This window comes from Aphelocoma coerulescens, chromosome 1A, assembly GCF_041296385.1.
Source record: "Aphelocoma coerulescens isolate FSJ_1873_10779 chromosome 1A, UR_Acoe_1.0, whole genome shotgun sequence".
Taxonomy (NCBI): Eukaryota; Metazoa; Chordata; class Aves; order Passeriformes; family Corvidae; genus Aphelocoma; species Aphelocoma coerulescens.
Window position 1 is genome coordinate 3986994 of NC_091014.1, and position 21165 is coordinate 4008158.

General features: G+C 46.6%; 1 protein-coding gene across 3 annotated transcripts in view; it reads right to left on the reverse strand.

Moving 5' to 3' along the window:
- The window catches only part of MKLN1 (muskelin 1), a 95202-nt gene extending 85012 nt beyond the window's left edge, over positions 1-10190 (reverse strand). For 2 of the 3 annotated variants that reach the window (XM_069034344.1, XM_069034353.1), the window contains exon 1: positions 10072-10190. In XM_069034344.1, the coding sequence (XP_068890445.1) occupies positions 10072-10166 (95 nt within the window). In that variant the 5' untranslated portion in view covers positions 10167-10190. The remainder of the gene's footprint in view (positions 1-10071) is intronic. The other variant, XM_069034357.1, reaches the window with a different exon arrangement.
- Between the last annotated feature and the right edge of the window lie 10975 nt (positions 10191-21165).

Below are 21165 nucleotides of genomic sequence, written 5' to 3' on the forward strand. Positions count from 1 at the left end.
GTCTTAACAAGAAAAACAGGGGGAAAAAAATGACTTACCACCAAAAACCCCAAAGGATCTGGAAAGAACTACAGTTTTTTTTTTTCTCCTGCAACTCGCATAACTCACTACAACTCATGCTGGTTTCAAACCACCTGGCTGCAATGTGTGAAAACCTGCATGCACCTATGGCTGTCCCCTAAACCAGGTCAAAAAACACTTTTTAGGTTCTGCTACAGTTTCTCTCCTTCCCACTGGAAGAGTGCTCTGCTTAGAGTGGCAGAAGGATGTAAAGACGTGACAACATCTTGGCTGAAACATAGTAAAAACATGAAATTATTGTGAAGTTATTATGCAGATTCATTCAGGAAAAAAGTAGGGGGTTTTGGGGGTGCTTTTTTACAACACAGGATTTCTTAACCTCTTAAAAAGCAAAACAAAGTTTGAGCAAAACGTACAGAAGTGCACAGTTTTAAATATTATAATGTCACGAGATTGGCTAGCTTTCTGCTCAATTTTGTTTCATCTCCTCAGCAATCTCACACTATTATCCAGTATATTATAAACCTATTTCTATCAAAAATAAAATAGCTTAGTAAGTACAGAATAACAAAAATAAACTGAAGAACTTAGAAATCACCTTACAGAAATATATTCATCAGATCACAGCTAACTATACTGGACAATAAACATGGCATTACTTAGCTCTGGCCTAGAAACAGCCCAATTAAAATCAGGTTCACAATTTTTTTCAATTAAAAGTTTACTTTTGTTTTTTAAGCTGCCTATCATCACTGCCAGACCAACCAAACTGCTTCTTAAATGCTAACTGACCCTGTCACAGACATTTCCAGTAAGGCAAGTTAGGAAGTTGGTTTTATTTTTCACTCCCCTCATCTAGTTCAGACTTTTTTAAACAAGACCTTTTGGATTCATCAGTTCTTCCTCAAGACACAATGGGAAATAAATAGTATTGATAGTGACTAGAACAGCAACGTAGTGCAGGAAATTATAGAATCACTTGGGGTTGGGAAAGCCCTAAGATCACCAAGTCCAACCATTAAACCAGCACTGACAAGGCCATCACTAAACCACGTCCCCAAGTGCCACATCCACATGTCTTTAAAATCCCTCCAGGAACGGTGACTCTACCACTGCCCTGGGCAGCCTATGCCAGGACTGGACAACCCTTTTGGTGAAGAATCCCTTCCTGATATCCAATCTAACCCTCCCCTGGCACAACCTGAGGTCATTTCCAAGTTATCAGAGCTTGGTAAATAACTTCTATTCCAGTGACACTCAACGACCCTAAATCGCGGATTAAACTTTTGACTGTATCACGGAGAGATTCAAATCCTTGGTGGCAAGAGCTCCCAGCTCCAGGCTGGGAATATCAGTATTAGCACAGAGGAAAAACAAACAGGAGAAAAAATAAAGTCAGGCTTATTTACTTAGGTTGGTACCCAGAGTAACTCCATGCATCACAGATGATTACCAGCCTAATTGTCCCAACATTAGGGATTATAGTTCAGATGCAATTTCATTGCTAAGTGATGCTGAGAATCTTCTAAGCTTGAAAAATTACCAAGGTTTGGTAGCTCCCTGCAAGGTTTGTTACCTACCTAACTTTGGGTTTAGATTTAAGAATTGTTAGATCACTGAAATAGATCTTTTCTATGTACTTTAATTAATGTCTATCTGCTTTTTTGTAAGAAAATAACTCAAAATGCCAGTGAGATTAGTGAACTCAATGATTATGAGATCATCTGAAATAGTTTCTTTTGCTCATTTCTTACTCTGTTCATTTGTACATGTCCAAGACATAAGGATGTTTGAGGACACAAGGATATTTGAATTCCAGCCTTTTAACTAAGCCTAGGTAAGATACCAGAAGACTCCCTGAGTAGAAATAAATCCCTGGCTTAATAAAAAGACCAAGAACAGCAGGAATTCTGCCTTTCAACACTCAAGGAAAAAGATGAACAGATTAAACTCTTCAGTTCACTGAATTTGTAGCCAACAGATAAAATACTGGAGTAAAATCTTCCAGAGTTTAAAACATCACCACCCACAACCACTGGATAACAAAGTTCAGTTTTCATTTTGAGAAAATCTCATATCTAGCTTGAAAATAGTTTGGGTCTTATGTGAACATGGGGATTTCTACTGCCAGCAATCACTAGAAAAGTCACTGAACTTTGACTTTCCAAATCTTCCACAGTTCTGGTGGAGCAGCCTACTTCAGCACTGCTCACTTCTCATTTTCAAAAGCATCTTCTTAGGATGGGACAGATCCTTTTTAAGTAGATTAGAGGAAAGCAATGTCTAACACACATCTATGTAAATCCCCTGTGCTGCATTTTGGAAGCATCACAACCTCAGCAGAGTATTTTTGTTTGACTAATGCACATGTGGAAAAATTTAACGAAGGCCAGGAAGTAGATTAAGGCCTTCCCCAATTTCACAACAGTGCAAGGATGCTCTTACATTCCACAATATCTGTAATAATTCCACTCAGGGGAAGCCACAAAACCAGACTGAGTGATTATATGTGAAGATATACATTGCTAATGTAAGCCATAAACACATCTTTAATACTCATCAGCACCGTAACCTCACACCCAGTAGAAGTTCACCCAAAAAACTGATGCCTGTAAAAGAATTCAAAGCAGACAATGTTCAGTAAAACAGACTGAAGCACCCTCATGCCCAAACTGATGTCAGGTTTGGAGATTTTTCCACCAAAACTCTATGGAAAAGGTCTCCTGGTCCCAGGTGGGACAACTTTCACAGAGCTCCTTTCAAAATCAAGCCTCTTTCGCTGACAGTGCAACTCAGGGAATGCAGAAGACAAAATACTGATCTGGGAAAATAAGGAAGTATCAGCCTGTAAAGTGCTGGTTATTTGGAGAAATGCAGTACAGGTCAAATATTTGACCCTGGAGTTACATTAGGGAATAATTCCTTATTTTGGATCAATATACATAATTCACGCTAAAGGATACAGCCATTCCCAGGCCAAAATTACTTCCATATTTGGCAGCTCCAAACCCTGTAGGAGAAACCAGGATTTTTAGGAGACAAAATTGAAAGTTAGCAATTGTACACTGTTACGTAAGAGTGGAGTGGGAACTCATTCACCAATTCCTTATTCATGGGTCAATTTACCTAACCCAAATTTTTACCTCCAATTTTAACACTCTGCGTTAAGAGCAACTCTTTACTAATAAAACTTTCAAGTGCAGAACGGGCTAGGAAATTGCTGTTTAAATATAATTACTGTAAGAGTCAAATGCTGTTTAAACAACAGAAAAGGATTCCAGAAAAATACAGGTCATGTCCCAAACAGAGTTTAAATGTTTTTTCAGGCACCTTCCCAGAGCTTGAGCATGACATTATGAACTCAAGCCAGTCTCAGGAGGAAAGGCAAGGGAAGAACAAGGAAAACACCACCAAATTCAAATTGACCAGAGCACAATTTCTCTCCGTGATGAAGATCCTGTCCTTTTCCAGGAACAGAGGGTGCCAGCAGAGGAAGAGCAAGTGCTATCAGCCAGTCTGGTTCTGCAGTTTAAATTCAGACATGCAGGCTGCTGTCCTCAACTTAAATAGATGGTTGTGTTCCTTGATTTAAATTGATCCAGGAAATAATTTCTCAAGGATTATGCGCACCGAGTTGCAAGTAATGACTGAAATAGCAACTACCTAAAGCAACAAACCACTCTACATCTTCAGTGCTCCCTCCTCCCCTTCCAGTAACCAGTGTATTATGGAATTCAGATCCCGTGAACTTACAGTTCACAGAACTTACAGTTCACTCCTCCCACAAAATTCAACAGGCAAAAAAAGCAAAATTACATTTGGGTTTACAAGTTTATATTAATATGTAATTAAAGTCAAGCACTGGCTTGCTTTGGAACAAGTCACCATCTGTGTAAGTCATGGAATCAGTGCTACCCACACCACTTAACCTCAGCAAAAAATCAGGATCAGATTACAAAGTCAATGGTGGTGATAAACCTGACTGTTCTACCAACAATCTGATAAAAACAGAATGAATGTACACATTTAAAAACCTTATTCTTTGCCATGAAAATAAAAAAAAAACCCCAACAAGCAGACTGTACGTGATGCCTGAGCAACAACATTTATCCCAAGGAAAACTGTTTCAAAACCTGGTTAGTCTTTAAACCAGTAATTAGTAATTAAGAGCTGGAAAACTTTTATTAAACTCATAGGCTATCCAGCCACGTACACAGCAAATGATCCACCATCTGATGATGTTAACACCTCCCATGAAAATTTTACATTCTTAATGTTCCTGTAAAATGCCATCCCAGAAAAGGCTGAACATCAGAGCACTACAGGTTCTGCCAGGTTGGGCACACCAGGGAACCTGAGCAATTAGCATTTCACCTGCCAGTGAATAAACCTGTCTAATCTCTTAAATAATGTCTATATTTTAACTGGAGCCTAAAGAGATTTCTCCTGATACTACAGCACTTGTGCTTTTACCTGGGGAGCAAGAGTACCATAACTCATAACTCCTTATAACTTCATAATTTTCTGATTTTTTTTTCACTCCCTCTACCTCTGACATTTTTCTTTCTCACTAATTATCAGACACCAAAGAAGCACCTAAAGGTTATGTATTCAATCTGTAGGCAACTTTATTTTCTACAGAAATATTTTGGTTTTTAAGTACTGAATTTCAGCTTTCACAGAAAAATCCTAGGCTACAGAAGTGATGCAAACAAGAGGGAAAATGCCTGTCAGGACATGAGGTTGTCTAGAAACATCCAGAAAATCCACACAAACAAGCAGAGGGGGAAAAATATTTTCCACTGGCCACTGGAAAGGATGAAAAGCAGGACTGAGAACATTTCTATACACAGGGCTCGGCTGAGAGGAAAGGAGCGGGTGAGCTCACTGATTAGCCAGCGTTTGCATCCCCTGCTCATTTTAATAAATGTTGGAAGTATTGATCAATATTAAAAGTCATCAGCAGTTACAGAGCCAGCCCCTGTGCCTGCTCACCTTCCCATACCTAAAAGCAAAGCAGTTACAAAAAGGAAAGTGAATTGGCTATGTCAAAATACTGAAGTAAAGTTAGAAATGCTGACAACTTAAGCTGAAAAAATATATTAACACTTATTATTAGTGCAAAAAATCTCCAAAGTCACAGTTCTACAACTCTTCCACCATTTGGGTCTGGTTTAGATGGCTTTAAACTGCTGAGATGTCAGGAGAAGACATCCTCACCTCGTAAAGGGAACAGAGCTTGGGCTCAGGGAACATAATATTAAAAATAAACCTTTTCATTAGTCATGACTGATCTCAGCTTGAACATGAGATTCTTCAAGACCTGGATGTATCTATAAGGAGATTTATGAACCTCTAAGGTACAGATCTGAGTCATCAGTTTCATGTGGTTGGGGGAGAAACCGAGAATCACGTTTCACTGGCCAGAAACATATGTTTTTTCCTGTTAAAAAAAATCTCAGTGAGCACAGAAGCTGGACTTCAGGTTATTTTCCACCTGGGTTTTTTTTTGTTTGTTTTTGTTTGTTTAGATCTGTTGTTTTTAATCCTTATAGATTTTACCCTAAAAAGTTTGCTACATGTGTTCTCTTTACCTTCTTACTAAGGTTTGGAAGATTTGAAAACATTAAAGAATACACTTCTTTCAGAGTAGACCACACTACAGCAGTACATTTTAGTCTGGCCAGGAACTTGCTGTTACATCCTCATAACTAGAAAGCAGAAAAAAATTTGCATTCTCACTTTAAAAGCCTATGAGTCACTCATATTTTACATCAAAGTATCTTTCACTAAGTTTAGTTCCCGTAGTTTGATGGAAATACAGAAAACCAATGTAAAAATAAAATTATTTCAAGTGTATTTTAACAAATCAACTGGATCTTTCCCTACTCCAGGACACTTCCTAGGAAAGGCACAACAGAGTTATTTAGACTTCAGCATATGACACTGCTCAAGGCATCAAACTGGAGAAGACTGGAATTCTCTGAACAACTGAAGTTGACTGTGAAACAGGTAAAAGTGAGTTGCAGTGAAAAAGTGACACCAACTAAGAGGTTGTTAATGACATTTAATTATCAGCTAAGAAACCAATCTTAATTTATATTCTTAATAAAAACCGTAGCACAAGAAATAAACAAAATACTAGTTAAAAATCCTGAAGTCAAAAATAGGAAATATATTGATCCTCTATACAGCTTCCATACAGGAAAACTTGAAGGACTGAAAATTTGAGCAACAGAAACAGGATGAACCTTGCCCACAAAGGTATGCGAATAGAGTAACACAGCAAAAAGCTCTTGTTACTCTCTGAAGTGGGATTTCAGCCGTATAAAACAGTGACAGAAGGACCTGAGTGCATTACCAAATAAAAAAATACCATCAGCCACGAGGCTGAGGCAGCCTCTAGAACCCACGGCCCAGGATACAGCAATCTGGCAATAAAAAAGGGTACACGGCTGCCATAGCACAGACCACAGCACTCCACCTCTGATTCACCTCAGGAGGAAGTTCAAACTGGAGCAGGTGTAAAAACAGGCCACTAAAAAAGTCAGGATATGAAGTGCTTCTCTCAGTGTAGAGCAACAGCTTCTGGTTCTATTGCCTACCAAAAAACCCCAAGTTGGAGCAAGGCCTGCATTACCTTCTATAAACTGTTTATTCCCTCCTTGTCCAAAGAAGAAACTAAGTGATTGAGCTCATCACTTCCTACAGGAGGGCAGAGGAGGGAGGGGAATAAAGTCCATCTCCCTGTCTCTGTGCGTGTCAAAAGACACCAGCACTCCTTTGTGTCACTGGTGTGAAGTGACTGCCGGTGGTGGGACAATCCCTAGGCCAGTCCCATGTGAGGTATCAGGGAGCCGCCCCTGAGGCTCCATTCCTTTGGGGAGGAACCTTGGAGAGGCACGGAAGGGATCTAACAGAGCAGTCTCAGGCGATGGGCTGGGTTGGTCACTCCCCAAGTTGGATAAGCTGAAGCCTCTCAATGCACCAGTGCCTCTGCACAGGCAGAGCATCTCTGGGAACACCAGATGTTTCAATACCAAATTTCCTCTTGGATCAATTCTCTTCCCAAAGGCACAACCTCCCTTACAACACAGATTAAGCCAGCCGCTATTACCAGACCAATACTTTGACTTCTACCCACAGAGTTTCTGAAATAAATATCCAAGTCAGTCTTCTTGCTGGTAGATACAAACCAACAGACAACAACTCCAGTGGTTTGAAAAACAGAACTATTCCTTGGCAGACACGAAAAAGACTATCCTCACTTAATGTCTGGAAAGGTCCTTGCAAACATGCAGGTAGCTGCAGCACTGGTAAAATTGCAAGAAACTGGATTCAGCACTAACTAATCCTCCAGTACCACCACCAAATGCAAGAGGAAAGACACTGACATTCAGCAGAGGAAGCTTCTCTTGTCACTGAAAGAAAAGGGGTGTTTTTCAATAGATCCTCAACTAGAGCAGGACCAGAAAGGCCTTTGAAAAACACATTTTGTTTTGCTTTGTTTCGGTTTTCTTAATTAAAAGAGAGATTATCAGGTGATTTCAGTATTCTGAAAAGTGTCAATGTCAGTTCAGCATCACATAAGCAGGTGAGATGTCACTAGACATCTAATTTCTTCCTTGGTCAGCAGTGATGAAAGCTTTATATTCCACAACTTCGTTTTACATTTAAAACCCCACAGCTACTTAAGACATGTGTTTAAATCATGCTTAACTGACAAGCTCCTCTGCTGCTCCTCCCCCAGCACTTTTGCAACTTCCAACAACAAGCAATAAGATTTAATAATAAGTTGTATACTTGTTCCTACATACATGAGGGCAGTGCCCCTTTTCTCCCTCAAGGCTAAAGTGGTTTCTTTCTAGTTATGCCAGCAAACTTATTTAAACTACAGTATAACCAGAATTCCCAATGTCATAGAATCATATAGGTTGGAAAACATCCTCTAAGATTGAGTCCTTCCAGACAAGCATCATTTTGTTCTACACATTAAATATTAAGACAACTTTTAGCTCTATGTGCATGTTCATGCCACAGGGTGTTATGATCCTGTCCCAGCCATTTTTAAGATTTCAATCTTCAGACCATTCCCAATAACCCACCCTTGCACATATTTATTAAACTTTCTCTTTTTGAGAGGCTGATCTCTATTAACAGGTCAAAACCTCTCCTTTCCAATTCAGACTGTATTCCAGCTCTCTCCCAGACCACGGGAATCAAAAGTTAGCAAGAAAAAACCAAAACTTCCATAGCAGACAGCACGTTAGGAGCAGCATCCCTCAGACCAAGGTCAGCACACCAGAGAACAACCCCACTGCTGGGATTACAGTGCTTAAAAGCAGATAAAATTGTTTTCACTGATGACAAGCACTTTTAAACAACATCTTAGAACAGCCAAATGCAAGGTCACGCGTCTGTAAAATACCAGCCCAGCTACAGGAATGGGAATTGTATCAGGAAAGGCATTAAGGACTTTGGGCAGCACTGCAGATGCCACGTGAACATTAATTCCTGACACGGGTCTGTAACAAAAGGGACTAATGGGAGCCTTGGAAAGGAATATCAAGGAGAAAAACAATACACTGTGTCTATATCGAATCACTGAAATCAATAATGGACTGTCACCCTTCCGCTCAGGGACCAACATTTTAATAAGATTTCAAAAGCCAGAAATGCCAGTAGAAATAACTACAAGACAATCGGAGACCTGAAAGAAGCACCCTAAAGTCAAGCTATTTTAACAGGAAAGGTAAAAGGGATGACTTAATTATCACCAAAGACTACCAACTACAAAAGAAAACAGTTCTTCCTCACATCTAACAAACACAATATACAGAAAAACAAAACAATTCGGAGTTCAGTTAAAAACCCATTTTTAGAGGTTTGCTTCATTTTGGAAAGTGAAGATAATTGAGGATATTAATAATTAACAACTAAGGCAACACTGTCACTTGTTGATAGCAGGTGAGTTCGGGATACATCAATCAAAGGTCAGTACATGCAGCACAATCGATGATCAGATGAGTCTCTACAGCCCATGATGACCCAGCTGTGCTGTGACCCCAGCAGTCCTCCCGAATTCCAGCACAAAGGATGATTTATCCAAAACGTGTACCAAAGACATCACACCTAAACCATGCTGCGGTCACTCCAAACTTGACGGTCAGCAGCTAGCGGAATTCCACAGGCTGCAGCCGGATGCCTTTCAGCCAGCTCTCCCACTGGGGATGGGATCAGTCGGTAGGTACAGCAGCACAAACCAACGGTTCTGCCAACCCCCAAACTCCTAAAGGCACGCGATTAGGGCAGCAGGCCACCCCTTTCCCCTAAAACCACACACAGCAGGTGACACAGCCCACCATTCCAGAGGTCAGGGGCAGGAGAGGATATCCAGCTGCCAAAAAACACACAACCCACAGGCACCTGACAGAAGCAGGGCAGGGAAGGAGGGGCACTGACCCTTCTCCTCGTTTCACCCAGTTAACTGACCAGCCTCTCCCCCACCAGCACCTGTTTTTCCCCCAAATCTGTGGTCAGCTGCTACTCCTTAAGTGCAACTTTCCTTTGCCCATGCTTCGTGCTAAAGCACCCCCTAAACCTGACCCTCCAGGCCCTCCCCACTTAACTCACCACCCTAAACCTGCAAACCCAGATCCTCTGCCCAACACAACTCCCCCCAAATGTCTTCATCAACCACTTTCCCAAACACACTCCCAAGTGATGGTGCCCTGTCCCTGAATCTCCAGTCCTGCTGAGCAACTCCTGCCCACAAAGACACCAAGTGCCGCTGTACACAAACGCAGCCCCCCCAAACCCTGCTGTAGAGACCCCTCTCATACACAGCCCCCCAAAATCTGCTGCACAGAGCCGTCTCACACACAGAACGCCGCTCACACACAGCTCCGGTCCCACTCCCCCCCGCCGCGGCCTCTCCGCGCAGGCCTCAGCGCGGGGCCCGCGCAGGCCCCATACAGGCCCGGCCGCCCGGCCACCCCCAGACCCGAGCCCGGAGCCCGCTGCAGGCGCGGCGCAGGGCTCGGCACTCACTCGGGCAGGTAGGTGGAGGAGAAGCTGCTCCAGCGGTGCAGGCTGTAGCCCAGCACGCGGCTCTCAACGCCCGCCGGACCCGCCGCCGCCGCCATCTTGTTGTCAGCAGCGGCCCCGGCAGCGACCGCGGGGGGCGGGGCCAGGCTCTTAAAGGGGCCGCGCTCTTAAAGGGGCCGCGCCGGCGGGGGTGGGGACGGCCTGAGGGGGCTCAGGGGGCGGCTGAGGGGATGTCCCGTGGGGCTGAGAGGTTCAGACGCTGCCCCTGGGGCTGAGGTGCCCTCAGGGGTCCAGGGGGTGTCGCACGGGGCTCTGATGGGCTGTGGGTCTGAGGGGATGCCCTGAGGGGCTCAGAGAATGCCCCACGGACCTCGAGGGGTGCCCTGAGGGGCTCAGAGGGGCTGTGGGTCTGAGGGGATGCCCTGAGGGGCTCAAGGGATGCCTCAAGGGTTTGAAGTGAGGTGAGAAGTTTGGGGAATGCACTGTGGGGTGAGGGGCTCAGGGAGTGCCCCGTGTGCCTCAAGGGGGATGCCCTGAGGGGCTCATGGAGTGTTGATTACCAAAGGAAATGCTCCTTTCTGGAGCCACGCAGGTGGGTGATTGGGAAAGGGATCTAGAAAAACCCAGTGAGGTTTGATCCCACCCTGGCTTCTGGAATTATAAAATTTTTAAAGTTGGAAAAGACGTTTAAGGTCATTAAGTCCAACCACTAACCCAGCACCGACAGAGCCAGCACATAAGATGGGGATTATTTGACACATTTCTCTCTCTGAGGTTGTTGTAGGGTTTTTCCTGGAGAATGGAGATGTGTTCACCCAGAGCTCCCACCAAAGCAAGGGTGACGCTTGGGACAGCCCTGGGGGAGCTCTGGGCTACTTGAGAAAGCCAGGGAGATATTTCAAGACTAGGGGGAGAAAAAAAAAAAGCCAAACCGATAAACCGCTGTCTGTTGGAAATGACAGATTGGAGAGATATTATGAGGCAGGACAGCAGGATGCCTGGCTAGATTAAATTAGCACAAGGATTCTTTTATTTTTTTTTCCTCTTTATTTTAGGAAAGCGAGTGAGAATGTGGCAGCAAAATCTGCCTGCGGATGAAAAACTCGCTCAGCAGCCTTGAAGGCTGAACATCAACTGGGTGTTTCAAAAGTGAGGGGGAGCAGAAAACACTTCATCTCAAGACCCATTCCCAGAGGGGGTTCACTGTGTTTTCACTGGTATCAAAGCCACACGGCTCAGCAACAGCACAACAAAATCCATGGATGAGGCACAAACATCCACATCTCCCTCTGCTGCTGCACTAACGAGGCCTTTTGAAGTTTGTGGCCTTCCCGTGGCACTTCAGACTTCACTTATCCCAGCTCCTGCCTGCAGGCATCCCCCTCCCAAAATTACCACAGGAGTAATAAAACAAATACTTTTCTAATAATGTACTCCCAACCCCAGGGAAAGAGATGCCACCTCAGTGTTCAGAGCCTCGCTAACAACCAGCCCAAGAGGAGTGATGCCATGTGAAACCTGTGACCTCTGAATATGAAATTTAGGGGATTGAGAGTAGGGGTAACAACACTGCAGCAGCCAGGAGGAGGAGGAAAAGGAGGAAGAGCCAGCAACTCCCTGCTACACAGTGAAACCACCCCAGGATTTCTCTGCCCAATATCCTGTTACCACTTGAATCAAGACCTGGATGCCAAGCCAGGGTATTTTTAGCACATTTTGGACTTAAAGTGAAGGGAATGCTGGTGAAATACTCAGTACTGACAGCCCTGGAAAATCTTTATTCATCTGCAGCACAGGCGGTAGGGAAGGCTGTGAGGAAGCAGAGCAATCCAAAGCTGCAAACCGAGCCCCCTGGTCCCTCCAGCACAGCCTGCCCAGTCCTGTGCACCTCCCAGTGGCTGCTGGAAAAGAGGCTTTTTCCCCACTCTGAGTGGACAGAGCACGGTGGGGAGGAACGTGATGTGCAGGGCAGTGTTGTGCTGCAGATTTGGACAGCCTGCAGCCTCCAGATGAGCTCTCTGTGTCCCAACCAGGGCAGCTGCTGGCGCCCAGCTGGTGACAGGGCCATAGAAGAGGGGGAGAAAACTCAGAAACACAAGGATCTGAACCCCACTGGAGCCCAGCTGGTGACAGGGCCATAGAAGAGGGGGAGAAAACTCAGAAACACAAGTATCTGACCACTGTGCTGGTCCAGGCCTGTGCTGTGCTTGCTGTGCCAATGTAACGCGGGATCTGTGGAATCTGGAGAGCCCCATGGCACCAACATGCCCCATCCTGCCTCCAACAGTGACTGAGACCCGTTGCTCCAGGGAAGAACCGCAAAGAGGGCACATGTACGTAGAATCACAGGATCACTAAGGTTGAAAAAGACCTCTAACATCATCAAGTCCAACCATTAACACAGCAGTGCCAAACCCACCACTAAACTATGTCCCCAAGTGCCACATCTACATGATTTTTGAACACTTAGAGGGATGGTGATTCCACCACTACCCGGAGCAGCCTGTTCCAGTGCTTAACAACACTTTCAATGAAGAAATTTTCCCTCATGTCCAATCTAAAGCTCCCCTGGGACAACTTGAGGCCGTTTCCTCTCATCCTATTGCTGGGTGCAGACACCGACCGTCACCTGGCTGCACCGTCCTGTCAGGGACTTGTAAAGAGTGAGAAGTTCCCCTCTGAGCCTCCTTTTCTCCTGGCTGAGCCCCCCAACTCCCTCAGCAGCTCCTCATCAGACTTGTGCTCCAGGCCCCTCATGAGCTTCCTTGTCCATATGAAGCAAACCCCAATGCAGAGTTTTCCTGCTTCTGCCCCCTCACTTGGGACCTCACTGCAACCCTCCAGCACGTTTTGGTGCCTCCCAGCCCAGAGCTGGCTGGGTGGATCTGTGCTGCCTGTGGCTGGCTGCTCTCTGAGGATGGGGCCACAGAGGGGAAGTGAGAGCTTTCCTAGCAGCAGAAAGGTCCCTTTGGCGTTCAGGGACCAGCCTGCCAGAGAGCTCGGATGTCCCTGGACGTGTGCCTTGGACAGTAGCTGGAGCTGCTGGGAAAGGCCAAGGTGACCACAAGAGATGTTCCCCACATCTCTTTGCCAGGAGGATGCACACACGGCGTTCACGTGCTTGTCCATCAGCGAGCTGGAACCCCAAACACAGGAAACTCGGGGATTTGACAATTGTTTGTGTCAGCCTCGAGACAAATATCTCATCCTCCTCCCCCCCCCATCAGGAACTCGCTCCTCTACTGCGCGTGTGTTTCGAGTTTCCTCATGCAAAACCTCGCGTGGGCGTTTGGATATGTAATGAGCACATAGTTCAGGATGAAAACAAGTTGCGTGGAAGAGCCAAGTAACGCCAGAAAAATGAAAGCAATACAAACAACAACATGGCACGCAGCCATACCAGCCAGCTCGTGGGCCAGCCGGATCTCACGTCCTCCCCGGAGCTGCAGAGCTGATCAGCTGTTGGAAAAAGAGACCTTTAAAGACAAGCGAGAGAGGAAATAGCATTGGCAGCACAGGCCGCTGCATGTTTCCTTCCAAAGCAGGACAGAGCCAAGGACATTAGGCAGAGCTGTAACATTTGGGGTCTTGTTGCTCAGCCATGGAGCAAGGCAGAAACCTCAAGTGGGCTGCAGTTGTGTAAACTCCTATTGTGTAGCGAGCGGAAGCGGAGCGCTGGCCTGGCGGGGTATGGTCCTACCAGATTTTGGCGATGCTCACCTAACTGAGTTCCTCCTGCAAGGCAAGGGCCTCGTTTAACTCAGACATGGTGCAAAGGGAATAAAACTTCCTGCCTGCGCCAGACCCAGGCTACGAGCTTCCTCCCAAACCAAACACCTGCTGCCTCCCATAGCACCTTCAAAGAAAAATGTCTCTAACCTGTGGGCACGGCTGGAGCATAACCAGGGAGAGTTCCAAAAACTCCTCAAACTGGCCTCACTCATCTTCATCTCTCATTTTGATGACATGATGGAAAAAAGTGGCAAAACTCATTGAGACCCATTTCCTGTGGGGCTGCCGTGCACATCCACACTGAAAAGGGATGAGAACAAGCCTCAAAACCAGATGATTTTTTATTTCTCTCTTTAGAGAGAGGGATCATCTGTGCCTCCTTACAGTGCAGTAAAACAATACCTCCTTCAGTGTAATAAAATACCTCTTCTGATCTAGGCCCTGATCCAAGCATCTGCTCCTGGGCTAAACACTCCAATACCTGCTTGAGTCCTCTTCACTGCCTCTTGCAGCATCCATCCTTTGGTTGAAGGCTTAAATCAGTGAAAGACCTCGCTGACAATCCAGAAGATTGAAAGGGCCCAAAATGCCAGCGCCTCCATGCACACATTGGCATAATTCTCTGCATAAAAGCCAGCTCTAAAAGGCTTGTTTTGCAAAGCACAAGTGTGCATTTTTTTCGAATCAAGGTCAGTAACTCAGCTTCATTCACCAGTCTCCAGCTGCAAAACAACATGCCCCAGACAATGGAGGAGAGTGTATCTGAGTCAGAAGATGCCTTTTAAGGGATGCAAATGGCTCCGAGCCACACTGGGGAAAGAAGATCTCCTTGGTACCCTTGCGTGCTCAGCCCTGTCTGAACTGAAATAGGGCACCCGAGGGCAGGGAAAGGACAGTGAGATGGGAATGGTGGCACAAATCACACCCACGCTCTCCATCCTTTGGTAAAATCACAGAATGGTTTGAGTTGGAAGGGACCTTAAAGATCATTTAGTCCCAACCTCACCTGCCATGAACAGGGATACTTTCCACTACATCAGGTTGCTCCAGGCCTTATTCAGCCTGGCCTTGGACACTGCCAGGGTTGGGTCATGCACATCCTCCCACTGGTGTTCCAGTGCCTCACCACCCTCACAGATTTTTCCTAATATCTAACCTAAATTTTCCCTCTTTCACTTTGTGCCCATTACTCCTTGTCGTATCACTACAATTCCTCATGAAGTGTCCCTCTCCAGCTTCCCTGTAGGCCCCGTGTGGATACTGGAAGCTTGCTATGAGATCTCCACACAACCTTCTCTTCTCCAGGCCACACAGCCCCAGCTTTCTCAGCCTGTCTTCCTAAGGGAGATGTTCCAGTGCTCTTACCAACTCTGTGGCCCTCCTCTGGACTTTGCTCCAACAATAGCACGTCCTTCTTTTTTCGGAAAATGCAGTTTTCCGATGTCACCCACCCCCATGCCACCCTCTCCGTGCCCACCAGTGTGACGCGCCACCACGCTCAGCTCCGCTCCACAATACAGCACTTGTGGGAAGCAGACGAGACGCTTCCAGCTGTGCCTCAGGCTAAAAATATTTACTCATCTCTTCCCCCCCCCAGGCAGGTGTGTTCATCCCAGGCAGGGCTGCTCCCACATGGATGTGCTTCCACACCAGGCACACGCTGCTCGTTGTACGCTGCAGAGCTCTGGGGTGTTGTGATGATTCCTCTGAATCACCCAAAGAGAGCTCTGTCCTGTGTTTCAGATGCAAAATGTGCCTTGGAATTCAATAGTTGCTGTAGTGCCTAATTACAGATTTTATGGCGTACTTAGTCACAATGGCTAGAGCTCTTGTTATTTGACTTGGACTCCTTCTGTTGCTTTATTTTATAGACCTTTTTGCTGAATGTTTTCTCTCTGCATTAGAAATAGTGTATTGTAGCATTTTCTCCCTCCAAAGATATCCCCAATTCATGGAGCACTGGTCATCAAATTGATAGTAGTGAGCTTGCAGCCCTCTCTCTGTCATGGTGTTCCACAATGCACATCAAAGTCGGCTCAAATAACAGCAGCAAAACATTTCCCAGGATCCAGGAGCTCTTGAGCACTGATCCTGGCTACTCTGCTGTCTGTGGTTTGGAGACAACTCACACTGTCTGCTTGGGGCATCCACACCTTCCCTGGGCACTGTGGAGAAGGTGGACTCCTTGGGTGCTCTTCCCAGAGGATGATTCAGCTCACCACAATTGGACACGTCTTGTGTGAAGCTGAATCACTCTCCTGAGGTGCTGGTCTGTTTATGCACATTCTAGAAGGGCTCACTTTATTGCAGATGGCTGAGAAGGGTAAGACAAGCCCCATGCTCTGCATTCCTCCTCCAAACCAGAGGAATTCAAGTGGAGGATCACGGCCCACCTATAGTACTGTGTTCAGCTCTGGAGCCCCCAACATAAGAAGAACATGGAGCTGTTGGAGCAAGTCCAGAGGAGGCCACAAAGATGCTTCAAGGGCTGGAGCAACTCTGCTCTGGACACAGGCTGGGAGAGCTGGGGGTGTTCACCTGGAGAAGACAAGGCTCTGGGGACACATTAGAGCTCCTTCCAGTGCCTAAAGAGGCACCAGGAGAACTGGAGAGGGACTTGGGACAAAAGCATGGGGTGACAGGACAGAGGGGAATGACTTCATGCTGCCAGAGGCAGGGTTAGGTGGGATATTGGGAAGGAATTCTTCCTTGTGAGGGTGGTGAGGCCCTGGCACAGGTTGCCCAGAGAAGCTGTGGCTGCCCCATCCCTGGAAGTGTCCAAGAAGAGGCTGGACAGGGCTTGGAGCAACCCAGTGGAAGGTGTCCCTGCCCATGGCAAGGGAGCTGGAATGAGATGATCTTTAAGGTCTCTTCAACTAAAACCATTCTCTGATTCAGGCGCAGGGATGTTCTCTACCCTACATGACAGGATTGGTCTTTCCCCTATTAACCTCTTTTTGTGCCTGTGTTTCTTCATCAGGAGAACAAAGCTAAGTACTTAATTGCCTACTTTCTAAGGAGTCAGGCACGATAATTAACTAATATTTGGGTAATGTGTCATAGGGTAGGAGTGCTAAGTAGTGTTCTGTCAGCAGCACAGTGGGAAATGAAGGACTCAATCTTGTTTTTCAGCCGGGAATGTCACGGTCTCCCCGAAGTCCATTGTTCCCATTGACTGGTTTGCTGAGGGCAGGGAACTTGGGCAAAGTGTTTAAAGGAAGAGGAAGCCAGGGACAGTAGAGAGCTGTTGGTGGTCCAGAAGAACTGTCAGAAAAACGGGTGAATTTTGGAAAGAGAAAACTGCCAATGAAGCCAAAAGCAGGAAATATGCCTGGGGCTGCACAGAAAATCCTTACATTTTTAAGTGTGGCGTAAATATTCAACAGCAACATCCTCTGAGTAACAAAAGTGCATCGGAGAAACTTTTCTTGCACTGCACTTACTGCACAAAGGCAACACAGTGGGAATCGTGGTACAGGGACCCATCTAACTCGCCCTGGGGACTGAAGCAGACACAGCCCAACAGAGATTTCACATCTTTAATTTTTATTACTCTGCAAATTACGTTATGGATGAACTTCAAGCCCTCCTCATGTTCACTGATCATAATTGATGAGATTTCAATCGCACCTCCTTGAAGTTAAACATCTGAGAGACACTTTGGTTAATAGCTTGCCTTTCAGAGCAGTGCATTAGTTCTCTTGTGCTCCTGTCTGCTTAATTTAGAGCAAGTGGCCAAGAGTGGTGCAATTAAGGAAGGAGGAATCTTGGGCTGAAGCTCTCCATGCTTTCAAATGACCAGCAGACCCCTCAGCGCCAACTTGTTTTTCACAGTAGCTGGAACAACACTTGCCATGACTCACTACTAATTGTGCTCTGGACTTGCAAACCAAGGTTTTTAACCTATTCTTATTTTATATGAAAATTATAAAATTCAGTGCTCTCCCAGTGCCCTCCTAGAGTGTTCTGTCCCACCTCTGCAAGTCTGACTCTTGCCAGGCCATTCCAGGCAGGCACATTCTCCCTCTGCCTCTCTTCTAAACAGCCCAAGGTTTCTCACTCTCTTTAGTTATTTTCTCTTCCTGAGGACAGTCTCATGCTTTGATCTGTGCAGAAGATGACTTTTTCAGGGAGGCTGTTGGGCTCTCCCTATTTACTGTGGAGTGTCCAGCCACAGGCCACATGGGGATGATCCATCCCTTTTCCCTGGAGTTGCTTAGCCAGCTGCAGACCATCTCAGCAGCTTCTGCCAACTGCTCTGCATCCTGTGCAGACATCTCACTCGGGATGTGCACAGCCAGGACTAGGGAGAGGAAAAGCCACGGATAACCTGGAATTGATCCTCTCCACCACAGGCATTCTCTGATCTTTGGCACAAAGATCCCTAAGGAGCAGTAAGGCCTGACCTTTGGAAAAAGAAATCATCCTTTCACTTCCCCGGCCTGATGAAATGCAATTATATGGCCACGCACATGAAACATCCACATGCCAAACCCACCAACCCATCCCAGCACTCCCTGGGGAGAGGTTGTGCCCAGTCTCCAAAGTCTTTGAAAAGCTGCTTTATTCCAGAGCATTGCTTCCTGTTGTGTCTGCTCCTGGTTTTGTAGGTGGAAATACTGGCAGTAGTTCCAGGGAGGGCAGGGCTTAGGGAAGGACACGTCTGTTCACCAAGGCCACCCTTCATGGCCTTAGATGCTCCACTTAAGACCCTCTTTGGCACTCAGGCACAAGTGGAAAATAAGGGGAACACACTGCTCCCATGAAGAGAGATGAATTTTTCTTCCACTTAGGAGAGAAATAATATTCTGTGGAGGAATAAGCATTTTCACTCAGTGCAAGTCATTCAGGGATCTCAAGCTGCATTTTATTGTTGCCCCAGCAGCAAGTCCACCCAAACAGACTCCTTTGTTCTGTCCAGAGCTCAATCTTACTCCCACCAAAAGGCTTTTGGGAGGGGCTGGGGTGACACATGGTCTGGGGCTGGTTTTATCTACAGATACAGAAGTTCTCAGTCCATTGCAGGACAGTGCTTCCATTTTTTCAGGAAGAGAAGAGAGCCACATACCCAGTGGGAGGCTTGTTTCTTCCCAGGCTCAGCTTGTCCCACCCCATCAGAAGCAATTTCCCAGGAGCTGCAGACAGGCATGGACTGAGGCCTGAGCCCATCCATGCTCTGCTGGTCGCTGAGGTTACATGGGTTTGCAGTCTGCTTCCTGGGAAAAGGAGGGAGTCAACGGTCCTGTGACTGCTGGAGGCTTGGGATGGACTCATGCTTACAGGCAGTCTTCTGTGTGGGCTTGGCAGGCAGAGCTCAGAGGTTTGTGGGTTGTGGGAGTGCCATCCCTGCTACTTTTCTGACCTGCTCCCACATCCAAGGATTAGAGTGTAGGGCTCAGGGGCCTCCCCACATTGCTGAGAATGAGGAGTCCCTCTCCAGAGATGCCAGAAGAGGATACACAACCCAAAGTCAGAGGAAAGAGGCAGGAGTATGACCCAAATCACCACATCCTTCAACATGAGCACCTGGAAAAGCACAGTCCAGAGAGTATCAGCCCAACATGTGCTGGAATAAAACACGCTCCCTCCTAACCCTGTCCAGCACAGGTTTTCCCTTGCTGGTTTAGACTGGGACTAAGAACAACATTCAGGTTGTGTCCTGAAGTGGTGCTGCATGCTGCAAGCCAGGCAGATCCCAGTTTCTCCTGGTTTTGGTGTAACAGGGGGAACACCACAAGGCAGGTGCTCTTCTGCTAAGTGCCAAGACTTCTCCAGTCTTGGCACTTAGCAGGGGACTTCACTTTCCGCACAGGTCATCCCACATTACCTGCTGATGTACTCCTGTTTGCCCAGACTTAGGTGTGGAAATTCAAGCTCCTTGGTCACTGCAGGGGGTGAAGGAGTTTGCTCTGCATAAGCCCCAGGTTTAAGAGCCTTTGTGCAGACACCTTGTTCCTGGGATTTGTCTCAATGGGACCTAAGTCTGGCTGTGTCCTTCTGCAGGGTGAGGCCCTGATCCCATGGGAGCCCTCCAGCTCACCCTCTTTTTCTTCCCTGAGACCCTTAGTTCTGCCCTTTGCCTTGAATCCAGTCATCTTTGTCAAAGATGGGGAATTTGGCTCCATGCAAAACTAGAAGAAGCTCAAGACTGTGTTGTAGCCCCATGGAATATGTCCCTACACATACCCCAAAACTACAGATTTGTTCATGATTCCCAGCTCCCTGTTTGTCCTGGATGTCTGGGGGGCACTTATCACCCATGAGAGCTGCAGAGCCCTAAAAATGAGCCGTGGGGAGGCAGAACAGCCCTGCCTCCTCCAGCAGGACAGCAGCAGCAGCAATGGCTCTCCCTGGGAATACACAGCTCTGAGGGTAAAAATAACAGCTCTGGAAATGGAAAAGGGCAAAGCAAGCAGGTCTGCATGAGAAAAGGGAAGGTGGGGGGATGAGCAACAACACATTTCTGTGCTGGGGGTTGACCCTACAGAGCAGTTAGGGGGCACTGAGGCTCAAGAAGTACCAGAGACACAGGTCTGTCTCTGGAGGACGAGGGCTGGAAGATGTGTCCCTGCTCTGTCTCGTTGCCTGGGCAGTGCTGGAGGGGATGGCCACAAAAACCACATTCCCAGGCATGCTCTGAGCCCTGTGCAAGGCTTTCTCCTCACTGCACCAGCCCCACTGAGCTCCTCCCCAGCTTCTACATGTGTTCTTCAGTGCTGACCCCATCCCATGAACTGATGGAGATCACAGCACTGGGCAGATTGGAGGTGCCAAACCTGCCCACAGTGGGTGCTGAAGTGCCTCATGTCATTCAAGCCACTCACTGGTGCAGCCTGCTTAGACCTCAGCTTCCCGTGCTGCCAGGGAGCAGCAGTCATTGCTTTGTGGGCATCCAGAGTGTGTGGCTGAATGTGGAAGCAGCGAGCGGCTAAAAAGAAGGTAATTCCAAGGAAAGGCTATTGTGTGGTAAGCAAGGACAGCGTGTTCTCCAGACTGCTGAGAGAGGAAAAGAAGCAACAGTGGTGACCTTTTAGAAGTGGTGGAAAACCAGGCAGATAGCTAGGAACTTGGAAAAGGAAATGGAAAGAAGAACAATCCCGGAAATTTTTACCTGGCAATTCTGACTTCGGTCCTGAACGCAGCAAGGGGGAAGGCACGGAGTGACATCAATCTCTGATCAGCGAAAGGAGGATGGAATAACAAAAATTAAGGAGTAGGGCTATCGAGATCGCAGAGATAGAGAGATTTCTTATCATTGTGTAAAATGAGTGGATGTGGGAGCACTGTGAGGCAATACATCAACTCATCAGTGAGTTTGGTGAGTTGGTGAGTTTGATGTAGTGTCTAACAAAGCCTTTTTTTTTT